Source organism: Chinchilla lanigera, unplaced genomic scaffold (genome assembly GCF_000276665.1).
Source record: "Chinchilla lanigera isolate Chin_1 unplaced genomic scaffold, ChiLan1.0 scaffold00111, whole genome shotgun sequence".
NCBI lineage: Eukaryota > Metazoa > Chordata > Mammalia > Rodentia > Chinchillidae > Chinchilla > Chinchilla lanigera.
In genome coordinates, this window is record NW_004955512.1 from 4,305,549 (window position 1) to 4,320,820 (window position 15,272).

General features: G+C 40.4%; 1 protein-coding gene across 2 annotated transcripts in view; it reads left to right on the top strand.

Annotated features, from left to right (window-relative positions):
- Positions 1–15,272, top strand: part of Trpm6 (transient receptor potential cation channel, subfamily M, member 6) — a 144,330-nt gene that overhangs the window by 126,355 nt on the left and 2,703 nt on the right. For both annotated transcript variants that reach the window (XM_005408321.2, XM_013506547.1), the window contains exons 34-38: positions 578–864; positions 1,144–1,226; positions 1,940–2,145; positions 8,497–8,548; positions 13,309–13,415. In XM_005408321.2, coding sequence (XP_005408378.1) covers positions 578–864; positions 1,144–1,226; positions 1,940–2,145; positions 8,497–8,548; positions 13,309–13,415 — 735 coding nt within the window. The remainder of the gene's footprint in view (positions 1–577; positions 865–1,143; positions 1,227–1,939; positions 2,146–8,496; positions 8,549–13,308; positions 13,416–15,272) is intronic.

Here is a 15,272-nt window from a genome sequence, read left to right on the forward strand (position 1 = left end):
CACAACCATTGATAATAACCTACCACTTTTGTCTGTAGCTCACTATTATTTGTCTGTTTGTTTTCCTGAGAAACTATCTTGTAGATAGCAATATGTAAAACAACAAGCATTGATAATTTCCTACCACTTTGTCTATAATTTGGTAAGCCCCCCTATTACTATGTTATCCTTCTTTTACTCTTTAAAATAATAAAAAATAAAAAAAAAATCACACTATTTCTCTGGTGTGAGAAACTGAAAGTGTAAATAAGGACCAAAATGTATAATAGGTATTATGAAATAGGAAGAAAATGCTCAAATGGGGAGGTAGGTAAGGGGGAAGGGGGAAAGTAAAAAAAATGAGAAAAGAAGGAAAAAAATGGAAACAAAGCTTTTGTAAATGTGGAGGGGAGGAGGGCTTGAAGAGAGGGTAGGGGAATAGGAAAAAAAAGTATCAAATTAATGTACAGCTCCAAATTCTCTATAGTGAATGTGGTCATCTTGGGGACAACTGAATTTATTCGGAGTAGATATTTAGGCCTTTCTGTCCCAGGCCTGCTGATCTCGCTGACCTCCACGCCTTCACTTTCCTCTGCAGTGGGAGAAGAAGTGACTGTCTACAGGCTGGAGGAAAGCTCCCCTCTGAACCTTGACAAAAGCATGTCCTCCTGGTCCCAGCATGGGAGAGCTGCTATGATCCAGGTGCTGTCCCACGAGGAGATAGACGGAGGCCTTCGTAAAGCCATGAGGGTCATCAGCACTTGGTCTGAGGATGATGTTCTCAAGCCAGGACAGGTTTTCATAGTGAAGTCCTTTCTCCCTGAGGTGGTGAAGGCTTGGCATGATATCTTCCGGGAGAGTACGGTGCTTCATCTTTGCCTCCGGGTAAGCCAGGAACTCAGAGAGCCCTAATGCACAGGTCCAAGGGAAACCTGTGAGGGAGATCTGGCTACATCTTTATCCAAGACCATGATCTTCAAGTATGATTTGAAGGTGGTGGTTTTTGTTATTTTTGTTCTGTAGGACCTACGTTTTTGGGGTAGGGAATGGTGGAAGCCAAATGAAGTTAACAATCACATTAAGGCAGACTTTTAGTAACTCCATGATTGTTAATTGCTAGGTGTTAGTCAACCAGTATTTTTATCGGTGTTCTTCTCTTTGTAGGAGATTCAGCAACAAAGAGCTGCTCAAAAACTAATCTATACCTTCAACCAAGTGAAACCACAAACCATTCCCTACACACCAAGGTAAGGAAATCTTGGCACTCTGGCCCTTCATTTTAAGTAGAAATTCCTGTTAATCTTTCTCGGTCTGTTAGTCATGAGACATGTAAGACACATGGGAAAATTCATGATGACTTTATTTTGGAGTTCTCCCTTCCATAGTTGTGGAGACTGGTAAAAAGAAAATTAGATATCCCAGAGATACTTTTGCCTAAATCATTGAACTTATGTGATTGAAAAAATTTCAGGCAGATACCATGATGGATATTTCAATTATGCCAAACAGACAGACCTTGGAGAGAATATTTTTATTTTAAGCATGCCACCCCATTAGTATTTTAGAGAAATTGGGAACTTTGTAAGAATAAATTCTTCTTTCTTTCATTTGGCTGTCTGTTTCTGTAGACATGTTCATTTATCAAGGCAGATCATATTTAGGTGCTGAGGACTTAGAGGAAAGCTTTATTGTTTCTTCTGCAGGAAACTAAAGAGCATGGCAAGAAAAGTAGGGTCTGGTACTCACTAAAGAGTTGCAAAGTTTTCTCAAAGTGAAGAGGGGTGAGAAAGCATAGGAAACATCCTTCCTACATGTTCACTTCTTCCTTCTCGTAGGAAAGGCCAGTTCACCAGGGAGGTAGGGTCAGAGTTAGGTGATCTCCCTTGTTATGGAGTGTTTTTTAAGGCAAGTTCCACATTTGCTGCCTTGTGAAGAATCAATGGTCTCTGTTTCACTCAAGATTCCTGGAAGTTTTCTTAATCTACTGCCATTCAGCTAACCAGTGGCTGACCATTGAGAAGTACATGACGGGGGAGTTCCGGAAGTACAACAACAACAATGGAGATGAAATCGCCCCAAGCAACACCCTGGAAGAGCTGATGTTGGCTTTCTCTCACTGGACCTATGAGTACACTAGGGGAGAGCTGCTGGTTTTAGATTTGCAAGGTAATTGATGACATAGGACTTGACACAAGCATGAGGCAAATTTCAAAGGGATCTTCACGAGAACCAGGAAGGCAATGTATAGAGTTGTTCTATGTCGCTTTGAAGGGGGGTGGAGACATTCAATTCAGAGACAGTGGACATGAGCACCTGCTTTGTTTTGTCCTCAGCTGAGGGGGAAATATAGGCAGATGATTAAAGTTTAAAAACATCTAAAATGTTGAATTACATAGGGAATGATTTTTGCACCAGTTTTTCCTGCTTTATGGCTTTGCCTCACTCTTAGGTTTACAACAAAGCTTAGGCATGCGTATATACATATAGGGAAGTTTAAATGCTGCATATCTTCTGTGATTTTGAGTTTATTGCCTTAGCCATTTGTAATTTAGTTTGCCCTCTTTGCTGTGTCCCTTGATATGACGGTCTAGGAAAGTACACCTTCTGTCTGAAGAGGGGACGCAGTGCATTCTTATTTAATGGAAGCCTTTGATCAGTACATCTCCACACCACCAGTACACCTAACATGTGACTTATAATCCTGCAGCACAGAGTGTCTCCAGCAGGATTTCCTTGCGGGGACAGAACGAAATATGTATTAAGGTGAAAGTTTAGTCCTTGGGCTCCCTGACTGGCTTTGGCTTTAAATAAGGGATTTAGTCCAGGAACTTTCATAGAAGTTATCTCATTTAATCCCAGAAACAGCACCTGGAGGTAGATATAGAGAATTTAGGCCCAGAAAGTTTAACTAAGCTGCCCGTGGGTGCACAGCTACTTAGAACAGAGCCAGGATACAAACGTAAACTGGTTTGAGCAGCTGTGTTCTTTCTTTTCACTGTACTGTTTTTTATTTCTGTAAGAGTTTCATACCTGGAGGACCCAACCACCTTATGGTTCACTTAAACAAGTTGGCTCTTTTTCTTGTGCTTTCCGACTTGCTCAGCTCTCTGTTTCTGGGATTCTGTGCTGAAAGTTGGCTTGGAGGCTGGGGAATGTTGAGATAACAGACAGTCTTGGGGTACCAGGGGCAATGTCCAGGCCGTCTTGAGAATCACTTTGAAATTTGTCATATGCTCAAGGATATGTACTTTTTAAACTACATGTACATGCTCTGTCCTGTGAGATTTCTGTTGTTTGCGGGGTTGGATTATATTTCTAACCCTCAAACACAATATTTTAGGAAGCAATATAAACAAAATTAAATCAACCGCTATGATTCAGCTTTTAAGTCAGCAAGGACTGGATCCATATCAACCCTGAGTGTGGATGCTGAAGGCGTCTGTTTTTGTAGCTGCAGCTGGGGAAACCTTGATTGCTTTCATCTGTACTGGACTGTTTATGCTTTGAGTTTTGGGTGGAGCTGTTTGAAAAGCCAAAAAAACAAACAAACCAAAACCAAACCAAACCAAACCAAACCAAAAAACCCCTAGAAACAACAACAACAACAACAACAACAACAACAAAACAACAAAACAACCAAAGAAAAACATTAAGGAATTAATGGTGACTTTTCAGTGTATTTTGTATTCCACTTGAATAGGTTTTTGTTTAATGATGTTTATGTTTGGGGGTTTTTATGTCTCTTAGTAATCCAAAGTGACATTAAACAGAACAAATGCTGCACTGAGAGTCTTGGTGGGGGGGAGGAATTAACTTTATTCTTTTTCTGAGCAATTATGTGGATTGCAGAAATAGGCCACTCCAAATAAACTATGTCAAAACATTGACCTTCAAAGAAGAGATGGGTCGACTTCATAGAATGAACATGATGAAATTTGAGGTACTTATCAGAGAGGTTTGACTAATCATTTGGACTTGAATTTATTGTAAAATACGAATCCCATAAGAGTAATTATGAATAGTTATACTACCACTACCTCTAGTGGTTAATATTTACTAGGTACAGTGGTACCTCAGTTCACAAACTTAATTTTTTCCATGATTCTGGTCAGAGGATTCATTCCATGTGGAAAGACTTAAGATCATGAACCGACGTGGCACTGTACTTATTTTGAGCCAGGCATTTGACTAAAGGATTGTGTGAATTATCATATTTAATCCAAATCAGGTTGGAAGGGAAAAATGGCAACATAGGATTGATTTATAACTTCTCTTAATTGGCTTACGTTCAGTTTTGTGCTGTGTTTAATGTATTGGTATTTGTAGTTGGGGAGGTGATGTGCTTCGCCCATGTGGTGGGCATGGAGGTTGAGAGGTAGCAGCCATTGGTAAGAAGAGCTTCAGAGTTTCGGGGCTGGGCTCCTCCAGGAGTTAGCTGCATGACCTGAGAAGCCACCACCTTGAGTCCCACATCCCTCATTTGTACTTGGGGAAAAAAGATATCATGCACTCAGCACAGTAGGTTAAGAAGCTGAAGTGAGACAAGATTTTTGTTTTAGCCCTAGTAAACATTAGTTATTGTTGTGTTAGTGTGAATCTCTTTGTGGCTGTCTAACATGGAGGTCAGTCTTCAAGTGTGGGGAGTCCACTCTCATTGTGAGGTCCTGCAGGGACACCCCAGCTTGGGCCTCTGCTCCCTCCTGCTTTCGGGCAAAGAGGGAGTGAGGAATGTGCAGAAAGTCTCCTTTCAGTTCCTTTTTCTCTTATTTCTTTGTTTTCTTCCAAGAGGATGCCAGTCATTAACCCAGAAACTGCCACGCCAGGCCAGGAAGCTGAACTCTAAGGAACGGCGTGACCAATTTCCCATCACTTATAATTATATTGAAGTTTTCCGGTCTTTTTCCACTTAAAAAATCTTACATGTGATGGCCTGAATCATCATCATTATGTTTGGAATCCAACATTTAATTCCCAGAAATGGAAATTAAAAACAATTGTATTTAAAATCACAGTGGCATGTAATGTTTCTTTTAAGCTCATATTTTTCAAAGGACTTTTGGAGATACAGTATTAAATTTTTATTCACAAAGCAGTTTCCAGGATAAGTCAGCATTGGGATCCACTTCATCACTGTGAATTCTGCTGCTACAAAGAAGGTAACTTCTGCGCAGATGTAGAAGTTCATTGATGGATCCAAAGTGGAGTGAGACCAGAGTCTAAATTTCTGCATTTTTAAATATTGCCTGAGTATGTGGGCTCTTACTCTGTTGGAGCTGGTGGAGAGACATCTGTGAGACTAAGATGTCAAAGTGTCTCGTTCCCCTTCCGTCCCCTGTGTTTTCCGGGAGAATATGTGGATAGGAGGGGTTTTGTGGTCAGCCTTCCAGCCTGGGGATTCACACATCGCTGGAAGTGGTGGTGGTGCTGTGGCATGATTTTGCCCCCAGTTTTATTTTTTACTAGTATGTGTTTGTGAGTGTGGATGTCACAGTATGTCCTTTGGGACTCTCTCTTTGTCTGTCTTTTCCCTCCACACTTTGGAAAGGTCCTTCTTCCATTTGAGAGAGCCAAAAAGAGAGTTTAATAAGTAAGCTTTGAACTGTTAATGTGCTTTGTGTGTATTGTACCCTCCTCCTCCTCTCCCTGTTCCTTCTCCTCTGTCTTCTTTATCTCTTCCTCCTTTTTGTGCAGAACTGAGAATCAAATCCAGGGCCTCACACAGGCAAGTGCTTTGCGACCGGCGCTATAAGATAAGGCTCATAAGGTCACACTTCGGATGACAACACTGGGTTTCAGAGAGGTTCAGGGAACTGTCTAAATGAAAATGAGGGACCCACGGGTGGAGTCTGTATCCTTTGACTTCTATGTCTCTAATGAGCAACAAGATTTAAAGTAAACAGGAGCTTAAGTGATTTTTCATAGACTTTCTTTCCCCTGCAAAACTTCCCTTTTCCCAATTGATATTACTTCTTTAGCTACTGTGTCTATTCGTAGCTTAAATATACTGTATGCCTTACTCATCCTTTACCCTCGAGATTTCACTATTGCTGTAAACTGAAGACTTACAGTTAGGGCTGTGATTCAACAAGTAAAGGACATATAGTTATCATTCTCTCTAAAGAGAGTATTTGGGATTTCCTTCTGTCTGTTGTCCTGCTTATTTACTTGATGGTTAGAAAGGCAGGGTCCGTCTAAGCTGATCCTTCTTATATTTATGGTGAGAAAAATATAAAGAACCCAGCCTGTTCCTGTGACAGGGTGAACAAAGCTTTTTTAAAAATACAGTTATCCAAAGATGGTATTTCACTGTAGTTTTGATTTGCATTACCCTAGTGATTAGTGACGCTGAGCATCTTTCCAAAAGTTTATTGGTAATTTGTATGGCTTCTTTGGAGAAATGTCTAAGGAAGTTGGATTGTTTGGGTTTTTGCTGTTAAGTTTTAGGAACTCTGTAGAATTTCAAGATATTAATCCCTTACCAGATACATGTTTTACTAACATTTTCTCCCATTCTGTGAGTCTGCCTTTTTGATCTCTTGATAATGCTTTTGATGCAAAAAGCTTTTATGAAGTCCAGTTTATTTATTTTTTCTCTTGTTGGTTGTTCAGTCGGTGGCAGAGCATATTTTATGAACTTCACTTAAGCTATGTTTAGCTTTGTTTTTTCTTTCACTATTCAAAATCAGTGTGAAGAATTTCTAAGCCAAGAATTAGTAAAGCATTTGGGAGTAGAACTCAGAGAGTCTGTGGATTTTGATGATAAAATATATTATGCTTTGTTTTAACTAACCTGTAACTTAGACTCATCATTTTCTTCAATTATGCTATAGACTACAATCCTCAGGGATAGCAATTGTACCTGTGACTGTTTGTAATGGATATCACAGGTTTTAACATAGCACATTGGAATGTTGGCAGATACCTCAAAATACTGTTTATGTTTGTCACTTGTTGGATGTTATAGTAATTAATAGACCTGGGCTAGATCCTGTTATTTATGTATTAATGAGGAAGCATGTGTATTATACTAGAGCAATTTAAAAGATCTTTATGTAACTGTATTTCAGTATCACTGATTTTCTTCATAATCTTATATATTTAATTGCATACATTAAAGCAATATTATGAGAAGAGCAGCAAAGTATGTCATGACAAAAAATATTGAATACTCTTACTCCAAACTTTCAGGCGCTTTAAGTTACTTTCCTAGGGAAATTAGTTTCTTAGGGGAAAAGTCTATAAAGAGTTTATGTTCTTCAGAGCACAGCAAAAACCTTTAGAAATAATTGTTGTACAATAGGAACATTTTCTTACAAGTAGAGATACATAATTGTGTTAAACGTTTATATAATTTTGGAATAATCTTCCTGCAAAGGGAGTCCCTTAATCAAGGAAACAAGTGCTGGTTAGACTGATCTGAGACACTGTTGGGTTTTGCCTCCTGTGCATTCACTCGACTGCCTGAAATGTACCATCTTTGAAGAAGTGGCTCCTCACCACTTGCCTTTTGTAACAGAGATTCACTTTAGGTGTTGGCCCCTATTTTGATAAGCTTAAGCTTTCACTTGCATTAATGTGTTCCTTTTAGGCTTTGGTGTCATCTGTTACAAAGTAAATTGTATTGAGAATGCATTCAGAAAAATGCAGGCAGCGTAAGAACACATCCCAACAAATTTCCCCGACCAGCACCTAGGTCAAGAATCAAAGTTCATTTTACTTGTCAGTTCATAAATGCCGTGCATGTAGTTTGTGGGGTGCCTCTTTGATGAAGCAGAGACTGTACCTGCAGAAGTGCAAAGTGCTTGCCAAGCACTGATGAGCCCATCGGAGGGCCTGTGGACCATGGGAGGAACACAAGCATTGCCCTAGCTTGTTCCTGCTTTGACCACTGTGGACTGAGCAACCCCTGGCAAGTTACTTTATCCTTTTGAACATCATTGTTCTCATTGATGTAAAATGAGGATAAAATGGAAAATGAACCTGGGCATTGCGGTGCATGCCTGTGATCCCAGCACTCAAGTGGCTGAGGCAGGAGGATCACCATGAGTTTGAAGCCAGCCTGGGCTACATAGTGAGTTCAAGGCCAGTCTTGACTACATAGTGAGGCCCTATCTCAAAACAAACAAACAAACAAACAAACAAACTCAAACTGTAAAATGAGGATATTTTTCTTTTATAATTGGTTAACATTAGAAAAAATAAAATTAGAGTGTAGTTTGGTATATAGCAGCAGCAGCAAATAAATGACATATGACACTATCAGTGACTATGAATACACCCCTAAAACATTTGTTTGTGGCCTACAAGTTTATTGTAGCAGAGGGGGTTGCAGAAATGCATTATTTAAAAATTCTGAGCATTCCGGGACATTTTTTATAGTACATTCAATTCATACAATGTTTGATTTACTACAAAGCAAATGTAAACTTGAAAAAAACTAAAATTTGGTTACTATTTTCTTGAATTTCTATGAAAATGAAACCCCTGTTGCTAAATGAATTTTGTTTCTTTTTTGAGGTGTTGGAGAAAATCTGACAGATCCATCTGTTATAAAACCTGAAGACAAACAGTAAGTCCACTTATGTGCTATTATTTCAAAAATTCGGCTTAACTTCTATGTTTTTAGAATTTATTTTTCAGAACATAAAAGCATAGACTTGTACATGTTAATAGGGTGCCATGTAATACTTCAATACATGTGTACATGTATAATGCTTAAATGGCATATTTTAAAAATAATTTATAAACAGGCTGTTCTTGAAATCCTGGAAAGGATTTCAGGCAATTTTTGTATATTGACCTAAAATAATATTTTTAAAAGAGCATAAATTATGAAATGAAGGTAGAGAGAAAATATGGAAACAAAATAAGATTAAATCTGGAGTTGGGTTGGAATATGTGGATGGAAATAATAAATGTAATAGCCAGAATTTGGTTGCAAATTCAACTCAGTTTTCTAGGGGGCCCCAGACAACAAAAGAGATATGTATATATTTAGCTTCTACAAGCTTTGATAAGAACATGAAAACAATTAATGTTGTAGGAAAAACAGCTTTCTCTGTTGTCTTCACAATGGAATCATTGCATCATACCCTGCATAGCATCTTTCATCACATGCTTACAAAATGAAAACTGAGGATGTACAGTGTACTGACACATAGCAAACTCTAAGAGGTCAAAACAGTGAGCTTACAAATGAAGCATCAGATTGTGTGACTTAATCTGGAGCCACAGTTACATAGAGGAACGAGTCATCTGCCTGTCCTTTGAATTCTCAAGGGCACTTTGTCCCCCCAGCAGGCTTTGTGCAAGACTTGCCACTAGAGGACCCAAAGTTGTGTTTTCTGTCAAAGGTAGAATCCAAAGCAGGGATAATGCCAGTTGAGGACTGGTCAGTATGGCAGACAGCTGTGGTTCTCAAATGTGAGTCTGCACCAGGATCACAGGAAGTGCTTCTTAAACACAGACTGCTGGGGTCCCTCCCCCAGAGTTTCTGATGCAGTAGTTTGGAGGGGGGCAAATCATCTGCATTCCTAACAAGTTCCTAGCAAATTCTGATGCTGTCGGTCTTGAGACTACCTTGAGAAATGCTCACATATAGCATTGCTACTTCCAAGTCATCATACATTGTATATGTACTTGGCTCTTGGATGGTAAAATTTATACACAAAACTGCATAAGTGGGCAATTGCAACACAACAGAATCTGAAAATTTTACTTTTTCTTCTCTAGAACTCATTTTATCAATGCTCACTGCGCTAATATGCTCTTTTCCTGAACCATTTTACTAAACCTAAATATGATCCCATCCTTCAGCTTTGATGCAGAACAGAGGTGCATCTACTAGAAGTGTTTTCTTTTTTTTTCTTTTTTTTTCTTTTTGAGGCAGAGTCTTGCTATGCAGTTCAGGCCGGCCTTGAGCTCACTTTGTAGCCCAGGCTGGTCTTGAACTCACAACGATCCTCCTGCCTCAGCCTCCCGAGTGCTGGGATTACAGGCGTGCGCCACCACGCCCGGCCTACTAGAAGTGTTTTATATACTTGACTGGCATGGGTGAGCTAGAAAAGGGAAAGGTGATCCCTATTACTTATATGTATTATCTAATTCCTATGATGATAGTTTGACTGTGAAGTCCATGCTATAATCCTTAGGATACACATAAACATACATTATTTTTTGCATCAGCTGAGCTAAAGTATTTTCAGTTAAGAATATTATTTCTTCAGTAGCCCCGTGTGCTCAAGGGTTTATAGCAGGAGGCTTGTTCTGAGTACTTTATAATTTTTCAGCAAAAAAATTTTGCCTATGTAGTGAACCAAGTTTATGTATACTCTTTATCATTCATTAAATTTTGACCTTGGCATATATCACTTAATATGACCTGAATAGTCAATCTTCTTGGATTCTAAGATTATGTAATTCCACTTGACAGTTACATATTTAATTGCTTTCTATAGGCAGCAGGTCTCAATGTCTGTTAGAGTCACCTGGGGAATTAAAAAAATGCTCGAGATTGGTCTTCAGTTAGAATTTCTACAGATAGGGCCCTGATTCTATTTCTTTGTAAAAGTTCCCTATGTAATTCTATGGGCAGTTAGAGTTGAGAACTCCAGCCTTTCTGTTTCATAGTAGCCTTAGCTTCTATGAACTGGGGATAGGATTCTGGAAACAGGATGACATCATTGTGGCCTGCCTGACTGGGTGCAGTCACTCAATTTTGGGTGCAATTGGTTTTCATAGTGACGATAACAAGAATTGTCTCATGACTAGTTCAGCTCAATTTAATGAGTTGAATGAGGCTCATGTGTTCGAATGCCTTCTGTGTTTGAGGCTCTTACTACCTTGAGTTTTTTTTTTTTGTAGTTTTTTTTCCGGTACCGGGAATCGAACTCATGACCTTGTGCTTGCCAGGCAGGCGCTTTGCCGCTGAGCTAAATCCCCAGCCCCTCTTACTACCTTGAGTGTAGACCGTGGTCCAACAGTGCCAGCATGGGTAGAGACTGTTACACATGCAGATTCTCCATATGCTCCCTGGACCTACCAAGCCAGAATCTGAATTTTCACATTATCCCCTGGCAATCTGGTGTAAATTAGAGGTTGAGAAGTACCAGTAGAAGCAAGTGCTCTCATGAATGTCATTTATTTTAGCCTCAGCATTTTCCATCATAGTTCGCAAATGAGAAAACTGAGCCTTCCTGAAGATCATAACTTGCCAAGATGGATGAGGGGCCAATGCAAGGAAACAATTCTCTTTCCAAAGAGAAGGTGTTTTTTGTGGCATAAATTCTAATTTTGTTTCTGCTGCCTGTTGTCTCTTAACTTGGCCAGTTGTCTCTTAACTTTGCCTAATCTTCTGCCTTGTTTGTTGGTGACTTGGGATTATCTCTTTGTGGCTTACTGTCTTGATGGTTTTTAGCACCTGACAAGTAGGAAATGATGACGAGATGCTTTTTAGTGAGTCTGTGTATAGATGGCACCAATTAGCATTTCCTTGCATGTGGAACCAAGCTACCACCTGCTTTTCCTGTGTTGTGAAAGATCTGGAAAACAGCTAGGTGTATTTTATTTATTTATTTTTAAAAACTCAGTTGTCTGAGACAGCATATCTGTAGGCAAGCTACAGGGTGTGGGTGCAAATGACTGTCCTTCACCCCCTTCTCTCTATTGCACAGGGAGTTGTCCAACCCTTGATAAATATATTTTGGAGTGACTTTCACCCTTTTGTTTCAGCTTACACAAAGCCCGTAGAGAGGAATGAGTTAGCTTACAGCTTTTATCTGAGAATCAATGTTGTATTTCCAAGCCGGGGATTTTCATGCTTTCCTGGGAGGAAAGAAAGGGCAGTATGGAATGCAAACAAGTGAAATAGTCTGGTGAGGTCATGCTGGGGAAACTCTGAGAAGGAATTCTTCCATGTGAACGACTACACTGACACCTTCACTTTTCACTTTATTGGGATTGGAGAGTTCTGTTCTAAATACCGAGTGAGTCTACTTTTTTGCCACCTCCAGTTTCACCTTATTGAAGTGGTGTCTTACCAGATGGACTGAGAGAGGCAGCGTTAACAAGAGGCAGCTCACGCAGCCGGGTAAATGCCACCAGAGCTGTCCTTTGTAGGAGCGATTGAGTGACCAGGAAAGCTAATCCCGAGTGTCTTTCCACTCCGCCTTCCCAAGAGATTTCCTCCACCTCCTTGCCACACTGCAAAGAGGCAATCCGAGATCAAACTGACATCAGCCCTCGTTCTGAGCTTGGCACCTCTTCAGAGGAGCTACTGTTCTTCTGCCAAAAGGAAGTGGAAATTGAGATAAATGTTTCAATACTTGCATGGAAAAAAGTCCATTTTTACACCATGTCCCTTTTGAAAAACCGCATTCCTTAGAAGTGAAGTTTATTATTTCCTTTTGTGATAGTTTGCTTTGCTTTTTTCTTAAGACATGGTATTTAAGAGTGGTAATTGAGTTCAGATTTTAAAATGTGCTGTTTCCACTCTGCATGTCATTAAAATAAAATATTAGATTCCGTAAAGTTTCTTCAGCAGTGTTTCTGGTGTGCCGTGTTCTGTGATGTGCAGAGCATCGCGATGTGAAGAAGAATGCTTGTACTGTATAGGATACCGTAAAGAATGAACAGCAGAGCTAGAACCTGCCAGGGATCTATTATAATGATAGGATATTTGAAATGTGCCTTGTAGACACTGATTCTATCTGTAATTTTGTCACTACATTGAGCAAATGTGGTTTAGGTCCACAACACATTGTCCAATAGTTTTGTTCCACGAATAGCCCTGTTAGAGAGTTTGCAGGGTACAAAGTGGCTCTCAAAAAGCCATAAATGCTGTCTCTTGGGTTCGGTCAGGTATTTGTTTTCGAGCACGGGTACTTTAAGAAAAGTGTAGCCCTTGCAACACCCTGTATATGCACTTTGTAGAAGATGTGCCCCAGTAGCAAGTTTACTTTACTTTATACCTTACCTTTCCAGTATTCTAGAAGAACATTTGGTAATGAATGTCATTCTCTCACCCCATATGCATTAAAAAGGGTTTCACTGCATTTTTTTAAAATGTGGTACATAGAAAATTCACTCTTCTATCAGATTAGTGTTGAACTGAGTTTCACAGTAGGTCTTGGAGTTGGGTACAAAGATTTAAGTGCATTTGAATTTTAAATTTGCAAACCTAACATTGTTGCTTCCCCAAAGTGCTCTGTTCTTTGTTGGCTCCTTCAAGTTACTGGGTTACTATGGGATACTGTTCAGTATCTCAGAGAATCCTGGTTGAGCTCCTTTTTTTCAGCTGTGATCTAATTGATATTCTGCTATTTCCTCTAGATCAAGAGGAATGGTGTTTGGGCCAGCCAATTTAGGGGAAGACGCAATTAGAAACTTCATTGCAAAACACCGTTGCAACTCCTGCTGCCGGAAGCTCAAACTCCCGGGTATGCCACAGACACTTCTGCTTTTCTCTAAGTAAATCTCTCCTAGAACAACATCCATTGTAACCGGGTAGAAAATCTTAATCACATTTTTATCTCATTCCCAGTCATTCGCAGTGCCTGACTTTCTGACTGCAAAACTTTCAAGACTCTAAAGGGATTAAAGGGACAGGGATTTGCTTTAGGTTCTGCCAAAATGTGATAAAACAACATGGGGCCTGACACTTGTCACAGTCACTTTCAGAGAAAAGTTCCATTGACTTAAATGGGGTGAAACCGGGGCTTGTCCCCTCCGAGACCTGCTTGCACCCACACGCAATACCCAGCACATTTCTAACTTGCCTGTCGGATACTTGGCGGGCTGGGACCAAGAGGGAAACGACGGGCTGTCAGGTAAAGTTGTGTTTTCCTGTGAAAACCTGCCACTTTGTGTGTTTGTTTATGTTTGTGGAGCTGGAGATTGCGCGCCTTTCAGATGTTAGACAAGCACTCTGTCTCCAAGCTACACCTCCGCCGAAGGATATCTGCCTCTTGAATCATACATTGAAGTATATTTTAAGAAAACAATTTGCGAACATGGCACATGTTCTCTGCCACCAGTACAATCACCACCATAGAAAATATCGCTAGTGTAAAAGCAAACAGCTGGAGGCCTCTGGCTTCCAGTGTGGCAGTCCCTGCTGCATTGCACTGCTTTCCTTTGTCTCAGAGGGTCGTTTGATGTTTGCTCCAGTTTCCCTGCCCTCTGCTTGGGTCACAGCAAACTTGCCCTTCCACTGGAATTTCATGTATTTCAAACTGAGTAGCCCTTCCTGCTTTATAAAAAGTTATGGTATCCTTCAACCAGGTTCAGTAATGCTAGCTACTGGAGGGGCAGTAGAATCACTTGAGCCCAGGAGTTCAGGGCCAGCCTGAGCAACGTAATAGACCTTGTCTTTCAACAACAACGACAGCAGCAATAGCAACAAATCCAAAATGATTGTACCCTGATTGTAATGTGGGGTGGAGCAGGTGAAAATTTACAATAGCGAAGGGCAATTTCTAGTTCTATTGGAGTTAGAGGGCAGGGGAGCTTCTGTAGGAAAGATTTAGGAAAAGACTAGGTTTGCAGCAGGTCTGCATGTCCAGTGGAACACAGCGCATCAGCTGGGGTGGTGATGGTCCATACTGTGGGTGATCAAAGTGGAACGAAGAGGGAAGGGTCATAACTCCAATAACCATGCAGAGGTCCATCTCACAAATCACACTTCAGACTGTCAAGAAGATCAACATCCAGCGCTTCTGCCTCTTCTTTGGTCACAAAGACTCCAGGAATGGGCTGGGCCTGACCTTAGGAGCCCCAGAACCTCCAGGTGAGGGCCCTAGAACAGGCAGAAGTTAGCAGATACCTGAATATCCCATGGTTTCAGGTTGGAGTCTCGCTGGTTACCTCAGTGTCTCCAGGCACTGGCCTCTTCCCAGGCGGATTCATGGTATCCTGCGTGTGTTAGCCTGTATTCTGAGAACAGAGGACTACATCCGATCAGCCAAGAGCCAGGAGGACTTGAGCCACAGCTCACTGCTTCTGATGCTTGAGTCCAGTTAGCTGTTCTGCATGGTTAAGGTAGAAGTCATGTTTTTACCCTACACTGGTAGGTTTTGAATGAGTAATTCAGTAATTCCTCCATCTTTAGACTTAATCTATGTTTCTTTTCCAAACCTAAGATTTTAACTAACACTTAAGTGGAAATCAGAAATATCCACAGATTCTTTTAAGTCTGAATTCAAAATGTTTTGAAAACAAGATTAGAGATGGTTCTCTCTCCTCCCCTTCCTTTCCCTTCCCTTCCCTTCCCTTCCCTTCCCTTCCCTTCCCTTCCC